Here is a 20,512-nt window from a genome sequence, read left to right as displayed (position 1 = left end):
ACATTGTCAGAAATGTATTAACCCCCGTCTCCGTCACGTTGTCATTTCTGTACAAACCCCCGTCTCCGTCACGTTGTCATTTATGTACTAACCCTGTCTCCGTCACGTTGTCATTGATGTACTAACCCATCTCCGTCACGTTGTCATTTATGTACTAACCCTGTCTCCGTCACGTTGTCATTGATGTACTAACCCATCTCCGTCACGTTGTCATTGATGTACTAACCCGTCTCCGTCACGTTGTCATTGATGTACTAACCCGTCTCCGTCACGTTGTCATTTATGTACTAACCCCCGTTTCCGTCACGTTGTCATTTATGTACTAACCCTGTCTCCGTCACGTTGTCATTGATGTACTAACCCATCTCCGTCACGTTGTCATTGATGTACTAACCCGTCTCCGTCACGTTGTCATTTATGTACTAACCCCCGTTTCCGTCACGTTGTCATTTATGTACTATCCTCCGTTTCCGTCACGTTGTCATTTATGTACTAACCCCCGTTTCCGTCACGTTGTCATTTATGTACTAACCCTGTCTCCGTCACGTTGTCATTGATGTACTAACCCATCTCCGTCACGTTGTCATTGATGTACTAACCCGTCTCCGTCACGTTGTCATTTATGTACTAACCCCCGTTTCCGTCACGTTGTCATTTATGTACTAACCCCTGTTTCCGTCACGTTGTCATTTATGTACTAACCCTGTCTCCGTCACGTTGTCATTGATGTACTAACCCATCTCCGTCACGTTGTCATTGATGTACTAACCCGTCTCCGTCACGTTGTCATTTATGTACTAACCCCCGTTTCCGTCACGTTGTCATTTATGTACTATCCTCCGTTGCACAATGTTTTACATATCACTTTACATATTAACAATAAACGTCAAACTCTCTATCGTAATAAAGCATCACAATTTCCAACTAGCTACAGTCGTCTGGAGGAGGTACTCCCCTATTCCGTACTTGTCTGTTATAGTCCCTCTGTTATAGTGTGCGCACACTAAATAGTAAGTAATTGGACCAGTCTCCTGTATCCTGCAGCGCTGTTGTTGTCCTAGGTCCATGGCGCCGTCTGCTTCTTCAGTCTGCTGCAGGCAGTGTGATGTCATTTTCAGCTCATGGTCCTTTTGTCATCCGCCTTCCCCAGAAAGTGGACAGCGCTGCTTGAGTCGCTCTCACAAATCAGTGACCCCTGCCCCCTTGCCGCCTGTGACAGTGGCCAGGCTGCTGGTACTATAGGGGGAAGAGCGGCAGCTCTACCCCCCTACATGGGACCATTATTCTCTGTGCTCTTAACATTTGCCCAAAGATACCACATAACAGGCGTTTTTACATGGCCTATGGTTGAACATGATTGCTCGTAAGAACATTAATTTCCCCGGTCTTCGGGCCGTGTGAAGTTGCCACCAATCAACTGGTGAATGAGCAGATGCTTTTCATTGCCCGATCGCATCTTTCATGTGGCACACAAAAAATATCATGATTGTTGGCTGCATATCTGTGTGAACAGGGCATGTGTTGCTGACAGCAGTGAATCATCATGGGGACGTATGAATGTTCGTTCACCCCCCTATACCGTGAATTGGCCTTCATGAAGGCCTGGTAAATGCCTGCCGATTGGCACTTGTTATGTGGGATTCTTTAAAATCTGTACATTTCTGCTTCCGGGATCCTCATCTGTATGACAGGTGAGGAGAGGAAAACGAGGATAAGTGTCGTCACCCTGCAGCAAGTATTAACCACAGTGGGGATGATAAGTCGCACTCCCGTACTCACAGCTGATGGTGATACCCAGCTCCACGCCCCTCTTTTTGGGCAGCTTAACATGGAAGGTACCGCTGCTCGGGACCACAGACTCTTGGAGAAACCAGAAAAAGGGCGAATCAATAACAGAAATGTCAATATCAATGCAGTGAAGTGAATATCAATATCAATGAAGTGCTGAGCAGTATACAGAGCAGCAACATGTCAGGTATTAAAGGGGTTTCAAAGGCCAAAAAAGCCACTTATTCCCTTTTTTACATTAAATTAAATAAAATTTGCAATTTAAATCACTTTTGCTAAAGTGTCCTATCTAACTGATTGGGACTACAGTCATGTGATAGTCATTATCCCGTTAAGAGATCCAGGCCAGGAACTGATGTCACACACAAACACCCCGCACACCTCTCAACTTTTGAACAATGAAAAGAGGGACAACTGTAGCAGCACTTGTAGCGCACCGCAGAAAATTTTCATGACAGGTCATGCCCATCTTTACACAAAGCCGCACCCTCTGTATCCCATAATAGTTTCCTTCACTGACCCCTTTCATGGTAATACTGACCCCCTTAATGGCCCCAGTAGTAATAGTGACCCTCAAAGTGGCCCCCGCAGTAATAGTGTTCCCCATAGTGGCCCTAGTAGTTATAAAATAAATCTTATTTGTATAGCGCCAACTTATTCTGCAGCACTTTCAAGTAATTTATTTATTACCCCCCACCAAGTGGGTACTCATTTTACTGACCTCAGCGGGATAGAAGGTTGAGTTGACCTTGAGCCGGCTACCTGAACCATGCAGGGATTGAACTCACAACCTCCAGGTCGCGAGCGAGAGCTTAGGACTGCATTTCTGCTGCCTTAATAGACTGCACCACACGGGCCCTAGTGACCCCCATAGTGGGCTTACAGTTACCTAACAAGCAATTACCTCACCTGTAGTCCCAGTTCAGTGGCACTCCCACTGTTGTAATCATTGCAATATCTGACCTCTCTGCCAGCATCTGCATGCAGAAACGCAAATGCCAGGGGACAGATCAGGGGACTACACGTGAGTTAAATGCTTGTTGCCGGGAAGGTGGGACATGCCTCCTCTCACCTGGGACTGCGGGACAGTGTCCTAAATCCAGGACTGTCCACAGAATCCGGGGCAGCTGGGAGGCATGCGGACCCTCAGGAGCCTTTGTGGTTTGGTTTATGGGTAGGTCATCAGCAAATATGTCAGTCTCTGGGGTTGTCCTTGCATTCCGATTAACTGCTCACGCACAGATTTCTCCAGACTATATTGGCACATGCAGATGAAAGGACGGCCTTTAAGACTGACATTGTTGATGCTCCTGTACACCAAGCTGCAAGGGCCCGTGGGGGTCTCTGTATGCAAGGTCAGTAAAACGTGCTTGATCACATGACCGCAGTCATCAGGAAAACTGCAGATTTTTGCAAAAGTAATTAAATTGCTGATTTGTTCAGTGTAATAAAATTTGGGATAAATTGTGGTTTTTCAGTCTTGGAAACCCCTTTAAAGATAGAGGTGATACAATAGTGGAAGAATTTGCCCCCCTGAGATACCTTGTTGTATCCAGCATCAGGGATGACACATACATTTTGCCCAGAGTGTTCCTTTATGGCTTGGTGATTGTGAAAGGGTTTATCCTGCGTTCTGTTTGTGCTTTCTGTGTGTAATCCGAGGCGATAATAGACGCAGACGGTAGAGTAAACACGCGCACACAAACCCACACGCCGTCTGCTGCGTCTGCAGCGGAAGCTGTCTGCGCGGGAGTCAAGACGAGAATCCCTCATAACTCACCAGCCACGTCATACTCGATTTCCAGGACGACTTTATTGGAGAGCGCGGCGTCCCGCAGGAGCTGGTTGGCTTCCTCCAGAGTCCCATCCTCTGTTAATATACCATTGATGGAGAGCAGTCTGTCCCCCACCTGCAGGAGGCCGCACCTGGGGAGTCAAGGCAATAGAGAAGGTCACCAAAACCTGCGTACCTGCGACAAAGACAACTCCTTCACATCACTGTGGCTGCTGCGGCCGCATTACAATAGGATTTCTTAAAAGGCTACAATGTGACACCATTGTCTTTATGATGATGAGCTATTGGCCACTGGTGTCACCTGCATCAAGGGGCATTTTCTTATCTGCGCTTGAATGATGAAATCTGGATTTTGATTGCGCACAACAAAGTCGGAGTCCCTATGAAAGCACTCAACTATCAGAGTTAACCCCTTAATGATGCCCCCCCCCCCCCACATTTTTATTTTCTCCTCTTCACTTTCAAAAAAATCATTTATTTATCCATCCCCGTCGCTGTCTGAGGGCTTGTTGTTTGCAGGACGAGTTGTATTTTCCAACAGTACTCTTTAATGTACCATATAATCTACTGAGAAACTTTTAAAAGTTCTTGTAAGGAAGGATGGGGGGTGGGGGGCTTGTTTTTACAGTGTACACACTAGGACTTTATTCTGTGGGTTAGTACAATCATGACAATACCAGGTTTGCATATAGTGGTTTGTTTTTTTTGCTGTACTACTTTAAAAAAACAAAATTACTTTTGGGGAAAAAAAAGTTTCTGCCTCCATCTTCTGACCGCCATGATTTTTTTATTTTTCTGTTGATATGGTTGTGCGAAGGCTCGTTTCTGCAGGACGGCCTGTAATTTCTATTGTTACTATTTTGGACTGCATACCACTTTGTGATCGCTTTTAATTACATTTTTTCTTGGAGACGTGGTGACCAAAAAAGCAATTCTAGCATTGTGTATATTTTTTCTGACATTGTTCACTGTGCGGGATGCATAATGCAATACTTTGTGTCCATAGAAGTCCAATCTATCAGAGATTCACACTGATCACGGCTGTTGTGGGCGGGTGTCATCTGTCAAAGACAGATCGCATCCGCCATGTATGGAGTGGGGTCGGCTCCTAATCCTGTGCCATACAAACCCCGCCCCCTTATAAAGTAACTTTACATCCTGGGACATGAAGGGCTCAATATTCCAAATGCTACAATGTAATACCCATCGTTATTGCTGTCTTTATGATGATATATTGGCCACTGGTGGGTTACGATAGTTCAGCATGTAGCCAATTAGGTTCCCTGTGCATCTGGGGCCTTTTGTGGTTTTTAGTCACTGGAGTACTCTGGAACTTTACTATGAGTGAGGCTACATTCACACGGGCGAGAATCTTGTGCGAGTTTTGTGCGTTGCAAGAACTCTATTCTTTTGAATGGACTTATTCACATGAGCGATTTATTTCCTCACAGCAATGCTGCGAGGAAGAAAAAAGAATAATAAAAAAATTGCAGATGTTCTATTTTTTGGCATTCCTTCGGACCCTAGAAGATTTTGCATTGCACTCACATGCCGTTGGATGTACATGTGAGTGCAATGCCATGTTTTCCATTGAAAGCAATGGGAAGTACTTGCTATCCTCTGACGTGCATGAAACGCGCCTGAGGATCGCAATTTCGCAGAAGTGATGTGAGGCGATCTTCATTGAAAAACGTCTTGCATCGGTGTGAAAAATGCACCTTGACAAGCGCAATATTCGGCCGAGTATCTCAGCCCGATATTACACTCACCTGTGTGAATTTGGCTAAGGCATGAAGTTTATTTCTGGTTCGAACAGCGTAGGCGCGCTCCGGTTCTTTCCTGGTTTTCCTGTACTAGATGGGTTTTTATCAAGAAAAGTTACGGTTTACATATTTGCTGGATTGCTTGTAGATTTTTGTAATTTTTGAATGGCAATAGTTATCCCTGTGGTTCTTCTCCTCCATTAACAGCCATCTGACTGATTAGGAAACCCCATTTAGCTGCCATAAAACCTGATGGACGGGGAGTTTTAGCGCAGTTTTTTGTACAGTTGCTTCTAGCAGTTCTTAGGCTTCTGGAGAGCGGATGATGACTTGTTCATATGAAGCGCAAAATATCACCAAAAGTTGATGTACAGCTCGCCGTTCCTTAGCATGGATGGGCTATAACTGCAGTTGGCCACTTCCAGCAATATTGTGTCAAAGAAAAACAGAAAGCCGAGACTCCAGCAGAAAAAAAAAAAAAGAGCGCAAAACTTGTATCCCTGATCAGAGGTAAGACATCACCTGGTCAGATGGATCCAGATTTCTGTTGCCCCGTGCTGATGGGAGGTCAGAACTTGGTGCAAGCAGCATGAATCGATGACCCCCTACTGTCAGCTGGAATTTCTGTGGTTCTACTAGGCAAAGGGATCCAACGCGCTGCTAAATGGGGGTCTAATAAAGGGCCGTTCAGTGTTCTTCAGGCCATTCTTGCAGCAGTTGGTAGTCTGTGACCTGGTGGACTTTCCATCGATGCCTATATCAATCTTTAGGACTCATTTACACAGGCAGATTTTTGTAATGTATTATGCACGTATTTTTTACAGGTGTAATACGGAATGAGTGGAACTCATCGATTTCAATGGGTTTATTCATATGTGCGTATTTTTCATGCTATTTTTCGGTCGCGAGAAAAAAAAAAATCACAGCATGTCCTATTATGGTCTTTGTTACAAACCCATGTAGGCCTTTGAAGTAAATGGAGATGTATAAATGTGCAGTGAATATGCAGGATACACATGTATTTACTGTGTGTTTACATTGGAAATCAATGGGGCCTATTGTGATTTTTTTTGCATGTGTAATAAAAAGCCATTAAAAGGTATCATATCTACAAGATTACTTGGTTTCGCTCACAGAGAACAATCATACTTTGATTAAAAAAAGGCAATGCTTACACATGCGGAAAAAAAACACATTGTTTCAGTCCATGAATATGCTGCTGTGTATTCACAGACCACAAGCTGCACAGGTAAATGAGCCCTTACTATATTATAGGCATAAACACACACTAGCACTGCATGGACACTAGATGGCACTGCAGTACTGTTGTAAGTATACACATGCTGTAGCACAAGCCCACCACCAGATGTCCCCACAGTATCTATATGTAACCTGGTGGCTAACAGATTCCAGATCCAGGTAGTGAAGACTAGCAAGGATCGAAAAGCCAGCAAGACGGCAGTGGGGGAGAACAGAAATGGGAGTATGTATTCTGTTATTTCAATAATGCCAAGCGACGTTTTACAGAATACTATGTCCCCGGATAACGCCTTCAAGGTACAAAGCAGGCTGTCACTAAGGGGTTAATATCCAATGACACTCATAGGCCGCCTGCACACGAGCGGAAATCCCGCCGCGGGATTTCCGCCGCTGAAAGTTTGCATAGGAGTGCATTAAAATACGCACTCCTATGCAGACGGCCGCGGTTTGGCCGCGCGAAATCTCGCGCGGCATGTCCTAATTTTCTGCGGGGCACGCACTCACCTGGCCGCCGACTCCGGTCTGCGCATGCGCCGGCTGCGCGGCAGCCGGCACATGAAAGAGCCGGGGCCGCCAGGCGCGGGTGAGTACGCGCTCGTCCTTGCAGGCGCTCGGGTCGGATCGCGCGGCGAGAATTCTCGCTGCCGGATCCGACCCGCTCGTCTGCAGGCGGCCATAATCAGGAGTCTGACAAGCAGCCAGGGAGCCTCATACCAAAACATGAGATGGGGTCCCCACACTATAAGGACATATCTTGGACATCCCTCCATCCTCTCTGTATTCTCCACAATTATAACTATCTGCACATTACTTCTGGGCAGACAAGGACCCCATAGATGTACCTATGTCTGCTCCCTTACATGCATCCTCATCATATCCCAAATGGTAACACCCATTTCTATAAGGAGGCAGCTGCCGTATGATTGGCCTCCCGGCAGGGTAGGAAGGGTAGTGCACGATTACATACCTACATCCATATAGGTGCTATAAGGACATCTAGTACTACAACCCTAATTCCACAAAAGTTGTCCGCTGTGTAAAATGTAAATAAATGTAAAGAAAATAAGAAAAACACATCAGAGGGGGAGGGGAGACATTGTTCCATCTCATTTATAACTTCTTTAGAAATTGATGGCAGCAACACATCTCACAAAAGTTGGTCCGGGGCCGTGTCTACCATTGTGTAGCCTCCCCTCTTCTGGGAAGTGAGGAGACCAATTGCTGGAGTTTTGGGAAAGGAATGTTGTCCCGTTCTTGTCTGATGTGGGGTTCTAGCTGCTCAGCTGTCCGGGGTTATCTTTGCCGGATTTTTCGTTTCGAAATACGCCAAATGTTTTCTATAGGCGGCCGGTTCAGCCCCCGGACTCTTCTTCTGTGAAGCCATGCTGTGGTGATGGATGCAGTATGTGGTTTAGCATTGTCTTGTTGGAATATGCAAGGCCTTCCCTGATGGAGACGTTGTCTGGATGGGAGTATATGTGGTTCTACAACCTCTATATACTGCCCAGCATTGATGGTGCCTTTCAGGATGTGTAAGCTGCCCATGCCATAGCCACTAATTGAGCCCCATACCATCAGAGATGTAGGACTGTGCGCCGATAACAAGCTGGATGGTCCCTCTCCTCTTGAGTCTGCAGGACACAACATCCGTGGTTTCCAAAAAGAATTTCACATTTTAAATCATCTGACTTAAGAACAGTTTTCCATTTTGTCTCAGTCAATTTTAAATGAGTTTGGCCCAGAGAAGATGCCGGTGTTTCTGGATTGTGTTGATATATGGCTGCTTATTTGCATAATGCAGTTTCAACCAGATAACGACGAAATGTCATAAATATACAATGCTTTGGCTTTAATCCTGCAGCATATTAAAAATATGGCATGAGATTAAAGGTCCTACAAACTCGTAGGCGCAGGTCGGGTCCTCAGATTTCAGTGACAGCCGAGGACCCAGAGAGAAGGCAGAAGTGGTTTTTTTTCTAACCCACTACTGCCCTCTCCTTTGTGGGTTGTTAATATATAAATAAATAAAATGAAAAACAAAACTAAATGACCCACCGCTGACACCAACCTAAACCATCCCAATAGCCACCCTTCAATTGGAGGCTATATAAATTATATATCAAAACATCTGAAACAAAATGGGGAACCCACTCCTGTACTTGATTATTAGTTAAAAAACAATTAAAAACACAAACCACCATGAGTTGTTTTATTACGGGTAAAAAGCTTTAAAAAATTAAGTAATTCAGTGAAAAAAGATATTATGTGGAAAAAAAACCCATTTTTGTTGGTTTAAGAAAAAAAAAAAAAAAGAAAAGAACAGGGCCTTAAAACCACTACATTGGTAAATCCCTAAAAAGTGTCAGGTTCTTTAGGATCGAAACACCCTGGTCCTTAAGGGGTTAACTTGTATTTGCGGATTGCATAGTGAACTGTGTTCACAGACAATGATTTCTGGAAGTGTTCCTGAGCCCATGCAGTGACTTGCATTGCAGTGCTGCCTGAGGGCCCGCAGAGCATCCAATACAGACCGTTGACTTTGTCCCTTGTGCACATGAGATTCTTCAGATTCTCTTTTGATATTATATTCTGTAGACGGTGGGATATTCAAAGTATTTACATTGAGGAACATTTTTCTGAAATTGTTCCACAATTTCTAGATGCAGCTTCTTACAGACTGGTGAAGCTCTGACCATCTTGGCTTCTGAGAGACTCGGCCTCTCTAACGGACTTTTTTTTAAAATGAAATGGAAAAATGTCTCCCTACCTCTTTCTTATATGTATCCCATGGAATATGGTTAAAGGAGATTTCCAAAGTACAGAGTTCTTTTTTTTAAAGTTTATATATATTTTACACAGCAGCCTGACTTTTTTAGAATTGGGGTTTGTACATGCATCTATTGGTATGTTTCATATCACTGGCATGTGCATCCATGTTATGAAACAGTACACCCTTCCCCACTCATTGTCCCCCTAATCAGCTCTGGGGGCCACAGCACATCCTCGCTCTGTGTACCCCTATGTATGTCTGCAGAAGAGGACATCTAAGTAGTTAGCCTTTCCCATATTACCAAGGTGAGATGAAATATGAGAACTCTTGGTTGATGAGGACATATTGGAGCCCAGCAGGTATATGGTGGTGGGGGAGCAGCGAGCAATGACTGCAGGGCAGATGAGTTCATTACAACAAGGGTCACCCTCCACAGGGATCTAGTATGGTGTCGGCCCCTGGGGCCAAGCCCTGACCCCGTTACCGAGGACGAAGCAGCAACAATCTCTGTAATTTAGTTATCTGGAAGCAATGCGACCAGACACGGGAACAGACGATGGGAGGAGGACTGCGAGGAAAATGGGATTGTTCCTGGGTGTCAATAAAGAAGCTAATTAAAATTTGCAGTCAATTAGCTCTCAGAGCAGAAGCCTGGGAGAGAACAGCTATAGATCTCCCGTCCTTGTGGGAAAGCGCCCAGCAAACATGGCTGCCTTCCATTTCACGCGTGCTGCACAAAATGTGTCATTCTGACAAAGTCTCCAAATCCGAACCCGCTGCTGAAGCCCAGTGAAAGCCTGAATCTCAAAGGGAAAACGGAATTAAAGGGGAACTCTCTCCCTTTAATTCCATTTCTTTGGTTTACTCTGACCCCTTATTAGCACCACTAAATAGTCTTAAAGGGGAAGCAACATAAAAACCCCATTGTGGCTGAATAAAGAAGCTTTCTGTGGAGCGCTCAAATCTCCACTAGATTTCTGCACTCCTGTAATGGCGATTTCCTTCCTCTCTAATTACATTTCTCTCCATTAACACGTGAAGAGTGTCGAGTCTTGGCTCCCAGCTGTTCTCATACCCGCTCAGATTGTATGATCTCCCCCACCACGGCCATAGAGAATTCATACAAGTCTACAAAGAGAGAGTTGGAGGGTGACAACCACCAAAAACATACTCACATCAATTATCACATCACTTCCCTTCCCTCACTATTACATTAGGAGAAAGCTGCAAAATGTCTCACCTCTCAGCAGGGCTGTCCGGCTCGATGAATCGGATAAGTGGAGGAGAAGAGAGGGTCTCCGTGGCAAAAATTCCTCCCTGCAGCTGAATGCCAAAGCCATTTAAAGGGTCCCCACGTAGGACAATCTCAGTGATTTCTGTATGTATGATCTGCCCACCGGGACCCACTGTGCTGGAGGCCAGAGACACTGAGGAGACAGGAGATGAAGAACGACCATGCATGTATGCATTCGTACATGAGATCCCGTGGACGCATCCTGTATACTCTATATACATTCTATTATTCTATATACACTGACATGCCAAATATCATGGGTTGGAGCTAATATCATGTAGGACCCCCCAACCCAGCAACTCGATGTAGTATTGGTTCCACAAGCAGACAGAAGATGTATGAAGGTATGCCCCCACAGCTCCGGGGTATTGTAGCTGCAGGATCCTGGATGTGAATGGACCTCTCCACCACATCCCACAAATCCTCCATTGGGCTCATGTTGGGTGAACATGCAAGCCACAACCATTCATAGGAACACTCCAGGATGCTCCTCCAACCAGTTCTGGACAACCTGGGCCAATGGCACGGTGCATTATCCTGCTGGAATATCCCATCATTGTGGGGGACAATGGACCCAATCCATGCCATGAGAACAACCCTCACACCAGTATGGAGCCACCACCAGCCTGTGCAGTGCCTGGTTGACAACTGGGGTCCATGGCTTCATAGAGTCTGTGCAACATACATTTGTTTTGGGTTGTTGCATGCATATCACTGGAGCTGCGAGGCTTTTGTTTCGGGTTGTTGCATGCTACAAAATATCGCATGTGTGAAGGAACTCATAGGAAAGCATAGGCTTCACATACATGCGATTTGAAGCATTGTAGCAACACTACAAAATCGCACGACTTTGTCGCCTGTGTGAACGAGGCCTAAGCAATACAGGCACTACATAACCATCAAGAGGACTGCTTACACGAGCTTTTATGGTCCTTCCTACGCTGCCGTCGGCGGGTCATGGTGGTCCTTGGGCTCATTTGATGTGCAGAGCGCGGAAGAGTGTTGGAATTCTGGCTGCTACTAAACCCTGGGGTCCCGGCTGAGGAAGAAGAAGAAAAGTTGGTAGCGACCAAAGCTGCAAATGATGGGAAAAGAAAAGAAGTAGACATCAAAGTTTTAATTAAGATGCAATAAAAAAACAAACAACTTTGCAATCATATGACATGAGACAAAGCAACAGAACTGCAGTCATAATTCTTTAGGCTTCAGAGCAGAAATCTCCCTGCTGGTTCAGTGTGGGCACCCAGTTAACTCTTGGTATTTACACAAGTGTTGTCTTTACACCAGTCACTGCACAGGCATCTAATGTATGAAAAAGTAATTACCAATAGTCTTATAGCTGTTAAGGGGCGAGTCTGTTGACAAGTTTGCTGACTGATTTCAGCAGAATTATGAATGCAGCTCTGCCATCACCACGGGCAGTGTGTATTAAATGTCATACATTTACAGTAATCTTGATTTGAGCTTGGGTTCCAGGTGGGAGTCTTGCAGTGCCCTGGGTGGTGGGTGTGACAGTAGTTGATGCAGGGGTCCCAGCAGTGGTGGTGCTCACTTTTTTGCACTTTAACTGGAAAAATAAAAAGGAGACAACATGAAGTGCAATAAAGTCATCATATCACCAGTGCAAGTGATATTAGTCCAATCATATCCAGAGCTGCATTCAGAATTCTGCTGCTTCACTGGGTATACAGAAAATGCTTTTGCTGCGGTGCATTATGGGAGAGAGAATGCATGTACCAGATGGTGAACAGGCAGAAAATACAAAAGAAAACAATTCCTGATTCTGGGAGGTGGGTGGGGGGAATGTAGCTGACAGAATTATGAATACAGCTTTAAATGTCATTGGAGTACATGGATAGCAAATTACTCATCATCATATGCATATGTGACCTAATTTTTCAGACTGTATGGTCTCCGTCCTACAGTAGTGACCCTGTGTAGATGGAAGACAATGGGGGTCTAAATCTGGAATGGACCATCTCAAATGTTTTGGCAGGGCAACGTTGCACTGGGCCCTGATGCTGTCTGGATATTGGACATGGGGACGCAGTGCAGAGGAGAAAAAAGCACAGGGGAAGAGCAGCGCCCTGTTTCTTTCTTCATGATGACAGCACCAGTGCTATACACAACACTATCTGCTTCATTTTTGGCGTTAGTCGGCAGGATGGTGCCAACAGTGGCAGCAGAGGCCGTCCAACCTCCAGTTGCCCAAGGACAAGCAATCTAAAAAGAGTGGGGGTTGTAAGAGGGGTGAGCATTGCCCTGCTCCCCTCTTACTGATAACAGTGTCTGAGCTGCTTCGCTGGATCCCGGCTGCACCATACACACCACCACCTGCTTCCGAGGGCAAGTATATACTCTTGTCTGGGGTCTGAGTTAAGTTAGGGGGTCTGGTCTGGGATCTCACATTAATATTGGGGGTCTTCTGTCTGAACATATTTTGGGGGTATAACATTAAACGGGTTATCTAGGGAGGGAAATACCAGATCATGTATGGCCCAGCGCGGCCAACAGCTCCACTTCCAAGTCCAGTTTGGACACTGCCAGTTGGTATGTAGTCTTCCTTCCGCATTTATGTGATGTCATCATTGAGGGTGGGCTACTTGGCTCATTTCAAATTGCTAAGCCATCCCTCTTCTATCATGGCCAATCCAGTCTAGTCCAGCAGTGCCAACGCTTCCATTTCTGGCCCATTTCTGACACAAGTCTTTGTGGTCTCAAGTCTATCCCCCACATCTTGTTGTCAATGATGTCATTGCAAGGCACTGGCTGTTTGCCTCATGTCGTTAACTAAGCCAGCCCTTTTTTCTAATGGCCAATGCAGAAACAGAGAAAGGGACTGGCTTAGTAATTGAAATGAGCTGAATAGCCGGTCCACGCTGATTATGTTACCAACCGCAGGCAGGTTCCATACCACGTGACCCGTCACTGGAACTGGGCGTGCTGGCACCGTTGCACTGGATCAAGTAAGTATTTCCCTCCCTGAATAACTCCTTTAATAGAGTTATTGCATATGTTTAGTCCCGCCCTTTTGTACAAGCCAACCCCCTGGAAAAGACCACTCCCATTTTTGCAGCAACCCGCTACTCAAATATCACCCTGTGCAGGGCTCTCCTGGGTTACCATCTCAGCATCCAATCTTGTTGTTCTGATAGGATAAGCGGCAACAGAGCTGCCCGTCTTACGTCTGTGTAGTTTACGTTTAAACTGTTTTATTACATTTTTGCAAGTAAGATATACCATATCGAAGAGGTCTCGCAGGACCGTATAATAAGGTAGAGCAAGAGACAAAGCATTTACATAATTAACTTTAAACCATTACTAGTAGATTACTACCATCTTGCTTGCTGATGTATGATGTTTGGACTGATTATTAGCATATAATAGTATGTGTATACTATATACTGTATTCAAAATTATAGTACTAATTCAACATTTGTGTATGTAGCAGTCAGGGGTGCTCTCAGCGCCTCAGATAAATCAGAGTGATTAAGGGATAGTCCCTTAAATTTGAGCTTCGCTGAGCTGGAACCCTAGAAGTAGTCTCCATGGGTAGTTTAAAGTAGACAGATGACGAATGTGTTTTCACTATAGATTAGGTAAGAGGAATAGGAATATTCCACTGCATACGGAATAGTCGCACTACATTTAAAAAAAATATTTCAATAAAAAACATTGTTAAAAAAGACATTGGCACTATAATCCCCGGCAACACTTCTACCCTATAAATGCTAAAGCTGCGTTCTGGTACGGGCAGCTTTGATGACACAGGATGCATCCCACCCTATAGATGGCCGCATTACATGGCTCCAACCTTGCCCTGTCAGATATCAGCCCTTCATGGATGAGAAGAGCGTTGTTCCTCTATGAAATGACTGCAGGCTCCGACCTTCACCGCGCCAGCCTGAGATGCCATCCCCACCCACCCAGGGGGCACATTCAGAAAGCTCATGGACTGACCAGTCTCTGGTGGCCTCAGAGAGAGCCGGCTGTGATGTGCCGGGAGGATCTCCAGTTTCACATTCTCAGTGGTGCTGGCGAGCAGCTGCGTCGCCTCCATCACAGTGCAATGCTCCGTACTGGTGCCATCTATGGACAGGATGTGGTCACCGGGGTGAAGGGCTCCGCACCTACAACAGAAGGGGGGCAATTAGTTATTGTCAATGACACATGAAGTTTGTTGATGCTTTGTCAGAACCCCCAAACGCTTTCAAAGAAGCCCCGCAGATGGAGCAGACTTTACTGCAGCAGTGAACACCCAGCAATAGAGTTCATCTGTGTCCATGCAGCAGTGCAATCTAGTTCTGCATGCAGGTGAAGGGGATTTAAGACCTTAACCCCTTAGTGACCAAACCTAATTTGGTCCTAAGAACACAATGAACTTTTTTTTTTTGAAAATATCTTTTTTGCTTCGCTGTGTTCATGATTTATTTTTCTTTCCATGGATGGAGCTCTGTGGGGGCTTGTTTTATGCGCGATGAGCTGTAGTTTTCATTGGTACCATTTTGAGGTATATATGGCTTTGTTTCATCACTTTTAGCCTAATTTCACATGGGTGAGTGCAATATCAGGCCGCGAATCTCCACAGATGCGAGGCATTTTTTTATCCAAAACGTCTCGCATTACTTCAGGACAGTAGCGATCTTCCTCCGGGGCTAACAGCCGCGGCAGAGGGTCATGGAGTGTCTCCCATTGCTTCAATGGGAAAACCTTACATTGTGTACACCCAGCACGCGGTGCGATGCTGCCGCCGGCCCTATTGAGAACAATGGGCGATGCGATGTGAGGGCATGCCCAAAGACAGGATATGCCGTGATTTTTTTTCCTGCATCGCACCCATTCATATTCATGCAAGATTTGTGCATCTCACAACGCACAAATCTTGTGCGAGAATCTCGGCTGTGTGAAACTAGTCTTATTGTGTTTTTTTGGGGAACCCTGGTACTGGTGCATTATGTCTCCAACGGAACTAGGGGTGGAGACATGGGTTGCCCGGGTAGAGATACAGGGGATGGGCAGGTGACGGGCACAGGTGCTGATTGGCTGCACTGCTGTAAGTATCTCGCCTCCCATCTGTCCTGCCGAGGCCGCTGTCAGTCTTCCGTGCTGATTGCTGCACTGCTGTAAGTGTCTCGGCTCCCTTCTGCGCTGCTGACCCTGCTGCTGTCAGTCTACCCTGGTGACCCTGCTGCTGTGAGTGTGGCATCTGCGCTGCCAACCCCGGTCTCAGTGTCCACGCTAGCCCTGCCATCAGCGGCGGCTGTGCTCCCGGCCCCGCTGTGACTCTGGCTACCGGCGCCCTCCCAGCTCCCCTGTGACTATCCTCCTCTCCGATGTCCTCCCATCTGCGCTCCCTGCCCCGATGTCACAGTCCCCTGTGCCCTCCCTTCTCCGCCGCCGGCCCCGCTGTCACAGTGGCTGGCACCCTGCCATGTGTCCGCTTACGGGATCACGGTCAGGCTCCCCGGCGACATCCCCTCTGTGCTTCCCAATCCATTGTCACGGTCCTCATGGATACTAAACATGGACAGATGCAGTAGAAAAGCCGCAACCACAGCTTTGGATTGGGGGTCGGAGCATCCGCTTCACAAGGGCCAAAGCAGAACACAGCAGCAGCCTAACCACATCTGGGGGCATGCCATGGTCATTCCCTGTCACTGATCCAGCTCAACCCATGTCTCTAACCCTAGTTCCAGTGGAGACATAATGCACCAGTACTGGTGAAATTTTTATGCACCTGTAGAGACATAAATCTGCAATGCTATCATTGTTTTGATAATACACTGTAGTACTTCTGTACTGCATAGCATTATTACTTTACAAGCCATGGTAGACCAGGACGGCATAGTCTGGTATCTGGTTGCCATGTTAACCAGTCAATCCTCTACATGATGGTAGGCAGATGAAGTCACAGAGGGAGCTTCCTTCCTCTGTGAACCCTTTACATGCAGCTAACACCATTGTGGTATTTGCAGTGGAAGGCAGTCATAGCCAGCCAATCTGCGGCAGGAAAGGTTTAAGCTACATAAAAGTGTGACTGCAAATATACTGTACTGCTGCCCAAGTTACAGTCTGCATTTCACTTCACAACTGTATTTCTAATTCTGTACAGTCGCCTGATGTAGGAAAAACTTACTGCTACCTAAGTTGAATTTGATCAGCACCTTAGGGTGCGGTCACACGGGGCGTAAATCCAATGGAAACCATGCAGAATGACCGCAGCGGGTCCGCACAGAAATACCCTGAGATTTCTGCGGCAGAAATACGGCTTCAAAACGTTCGGCACGGGTTTTGCAGCAGCTTCGCCACTTGTATTCCGCTGCGGCCATCTCTCCCCATAGAGAGGAGAGAGGCTGCCGCGGAAACAGTGATACAATTGACACACTGCAGATTTTAATTCCGAGCGTCATGTCATCTTCAGTGCGACTTCTCCGCAGCGTGTGGACAAGATTTTTGCAAAGCCCGTCCACTTTGCTGGTTAGTCTCGGGCTTATGATTGCCAGCAGAATTTCCGTGCGGAAAGTCCACGGCAATTCCGCCCCATGTGCACCCAGTCTTAGCTTTTAGGGGGCAGCTGGTTGAGAAGCCTTTTCCAAAAACAGCCAGCAGAATAGTGAGTGCAGCTCTGGAGTATAACACAGTATGTAACTGAAGACCAGTATATGATAAGTAATGCATGTACACAGTGACTCCACCACCAGCAGAATAATGAGCGTAGCTCTAGAGTATAATACAGGATGTAATTCAGGATCAGTACAGGATAAGTAATGTTATGTATGTACACAGTGACTCCACCAGCACAATAGTGAGTGCAGCTCTGAAGTATAATAGAGATTGTAACTGAGGATCAGTACAGGATAGGTAATGTATATACACAGTCCATGGAGTATACAAAAAGTGCCTCAGTGTGTACACCAGGCTTAATAACAATAATTAACACCAAAATTGCCCAGAAACCCACCCGGCTGAAGACCCTCATTAAAATCTAACTTTTATTGAACTAAATTAAAATACTAAGAGGCATAGGAATTAAAAATACTACCATAACTCCAGCCCAGTAAATCTGGGAGCGCTGAGCCCCTTTAAAGGCCCTTTTAGACGGGACTAGTGTCGGGCAAACAATGCCAGACGCTCGTTCCGCACATACTCGCTCACGTGCACCTGCACGGGAGCTAGTATCGTTAGCTCTCAGCGGGGAGGCTGCAGGACATTTCTCTCCTCTCGCTCCCCCACCCCTCTCCATTGACATAACACAGTGGCTGTTCACTACTTAACGGCCGCTATTTACACTGAACGATGAGCAACCAGCTCATAGTTTATGCAGCATAAATAATGGACAATAAGCTCATGGCTCATCGTTCAGTGTAAATAGCAGCCTTTCAGTATTGAACAGCCGCTATGTTATGTTAATGGAGAGGGGCGGGGGAGCAAGAGGAGAGAAATCTACTGCAGCCGCCCTGTCCCCCTGCTGGCCGCTCTGTGAGTGGGCCAGCACTACTACCGTAGCTCCCGTGCAGGAGTATGGGAGCAAGGACACATAGGGACGAGCGTCGGGCATAGTTTGCCCAACATTTGTCTCGTGTAAACCCAGCTTAATATATATCATCCAATGCTGCTGCAATCTGCTGTATACTGTGCTTTATAGAAATGATCAAGCAGGTGCAATTTCACATATAAATTGTATAAAACCTTCCCTTGGAAATGCTCACCGGTCAACTACACTTGCAGGTTTGACTTTGTCGATTAATATAACTTGCTTGTTGCGGTGAGTGCCAGTGCCCAGGGATATGCCCAGAGTGGATCCTGGAGTCTTGGCTATTTCCACTAGCAGAGGTCCTGAAGCATTTGTCACAGTGTCTGGAAGAAGAGAAGAGAATAGGATGGATGGATGGAGGGATGGATGGATGGATAGATAATCTTGTATTCAAGTCTATAGTATCATGTATATACATCTGCTCAGTTCTCCATGAGTTACTCGCTCTTTACTGAAGTCCACAGAGAGGCAGCTGGATCCAGTCCAATCAATTAATTTCCTGCATCAGATGATAGGTGGGGTGACTGCGCCTTAGAGGGTTCCAACTTGTTAAATGACTCCTAGTGAAACGCATCAGTAATCTGCCTTTCAGTCCCCACTGGGGTGAGGAGAACAAATTGACAGGACTGGCGCAAAAACAGCACTAAAAGTATATGCATAAAGGAACCAGCCACAGCTGAAATGACTGCCGACCCAGAAAATGACAGGTACAGTCAGGCCTAAAGTGTACCAAATATTACAGCTATTGTTATGTACACTGTTCAAAACGCCTGTGCTGCTGAATATCTACATGTCCTGTATATACAGAACATACTTTATAAAATTCTACCTGCAGCCACCATTAGGGAGAGCTCACTATATACAAATATATACAGTCACCACAAGGGAGAGCTCACTATATACAGGTATATACAGCCACCACTAGGGAGAGCTCATTTACATATAGGCATATACAGCCACCAGTAGGGGAAGATCACTACATACAGTCACATATAGCCACCACTAAGCAGAGCTCACTATATACAGGTATACACAGTCACCACTAGGGGGAGCTCACTACATACAGGTATATACAGCCACCACTAGGGGAAGTTCACTACATACAGGTATATACAGCCACCACTAGGGGAAGCTCACTACATACAGGTATATACAGCCACCAATAGGGGTAACTCACTACATACAAGTATATACAGCCACCACTAGGGGTAACTCACCACATACAGGTATATACAGCCACCACTAGGGAGAGCTCATTTACATATAGGCTTATACAGCCACCAGTAGGGGAGATCACTACATACAGTCACATATAGCCACCACTAAGCAGAGCTCACTATATACAGGTATACACAGTCACCACTAGGGGGAGCTCACTACATACAGGCATATACAGCCACCACTAGGGGAAGCTCACTACATACAGGCATATACAGCCACCACTAGGGGAAGCTCACTACATACAGGCATATACAGCCATCACTAGGGGAAGCTCACTACATACAGGCATATACAGCCACCACTAGGGGTAACTCACTACATACAAGTATATACAGCCACCACTAGGGGTAACTCACCACATACAGGTATATACAGCCACCACTAGGAGAAGCTCACTACATACAAATATATACAGCCACCACTAGGGGTAACTCGCCACATACAGGTATATACAGCCACCACTAGGAGTAGCTCACTACATACAAATATATACAGCCACCACTAGGGGGAGCTCACTACATACAGGTATATACAGCCACCACTAGGGGGAGCTCACTACATACAGGTATATACAGCCACCACTAGGGGGAGCTCACTACATACAAGTATATACAGCCACCACTAGGGGGAGCTCACTACATACAGGCATATACAGCCACCACTAGGGGAAGCTCACTACATACAGGCATATACAGCCACCAGTAGGGTAGCTCACTACATACAGGTATATACAGCCACCACTACGGGTAGCTCGCTACATACAGGTATATACAGCCACCACTAGGTGTAGCTCACTACATACAAATATATACAGCCACCACTAGGGGGAGCTCACTACATACAGGTGTATACAGCCACCACTAGGGGTAACTCACCACATACAGGTATATACAGCCACCACTAGGAGTAGCTCACTACATACAAATATATACAGCCACCACTAGGGGTAACTCACCACATACAGGTATATACAGCCACCACTAGGAGTAGCTCACTACATACAAATATATACAGCCACCACTAGGGGGAGCTCACTACATACAGGTATATACAGCCACCACTAGGGGGAGCTCACTACATACAAGTA

At 46.1% G+C, this 20,512-nt stretch overlaps 1 protein-coding gene across 2 annotated transcripts in view; it reads right to left on the bottom strand.

Annotated features, from left to right (window-relative positions):
- GRIP2 (glutamate receptor interacting protein 2) overlaps positions 1-20,512 on the bottom strand; it is a 92,826-nt gene that overhangs the window by 30,776 nt on the left and 41,538 nt on the right. For both annotated transcript variants that reach the window (XR_010791246.1, XM_066597014.1), the window contains exons 8-14: positions 18,380-18,527; positions 14,631-14,800; positions 12,112-12,237; positions 11,587-11,745; positions 10,617-10,803; positions 3,569-3,714; positions 1,780-1,860 (exon numbers count right to left, since the gene is read on the bottom strand). Coding sequence is in view for 1 of the 2 variants with exons in the window: in XM_066597014.1 (XP_066453111.1) it covers positions 1,780-1,860; positions 3,569-3,714; positions 10,617-10,803; positions 11,587-11,745; positions 12,112-12,237; positions 14,631-14,800; positions 18,380-18,527 (1,017 nt within the window). In the remaining variant the exon portion in view is untranslated. The remainder of the gene's footprint in view (positions 1-1,779; positions 1,861-3,568; positions 3,715-10,616; positions 10,804-11,586; positions 11,746-12,111; positions 12,238-14,630; positions 14,801-18,379; positions 18,528-20,512) is intronic.

Source organism: Eleutherodactylus coqui, chromosome 3, assembly GCF_035609145.1.
Source record: "Eleutherodactylus coqui strain aEleCoq1 chromosome 3, aEleCoq1.hap1, whole genome shotgun sequence".
Classification (NCBI taxonomy): Eukaryota; Metazoa; Chordata; class Amphibia; order Anura; family Eleutherodactylidae; genus Eleutherodactylus; species Eleutherodactylus coqui.
The sequence above is the reverse complement of the archived record's forward strand: the minus strand, read 5'-3'. Positions and strand labels throughout refer to the sequence as shown.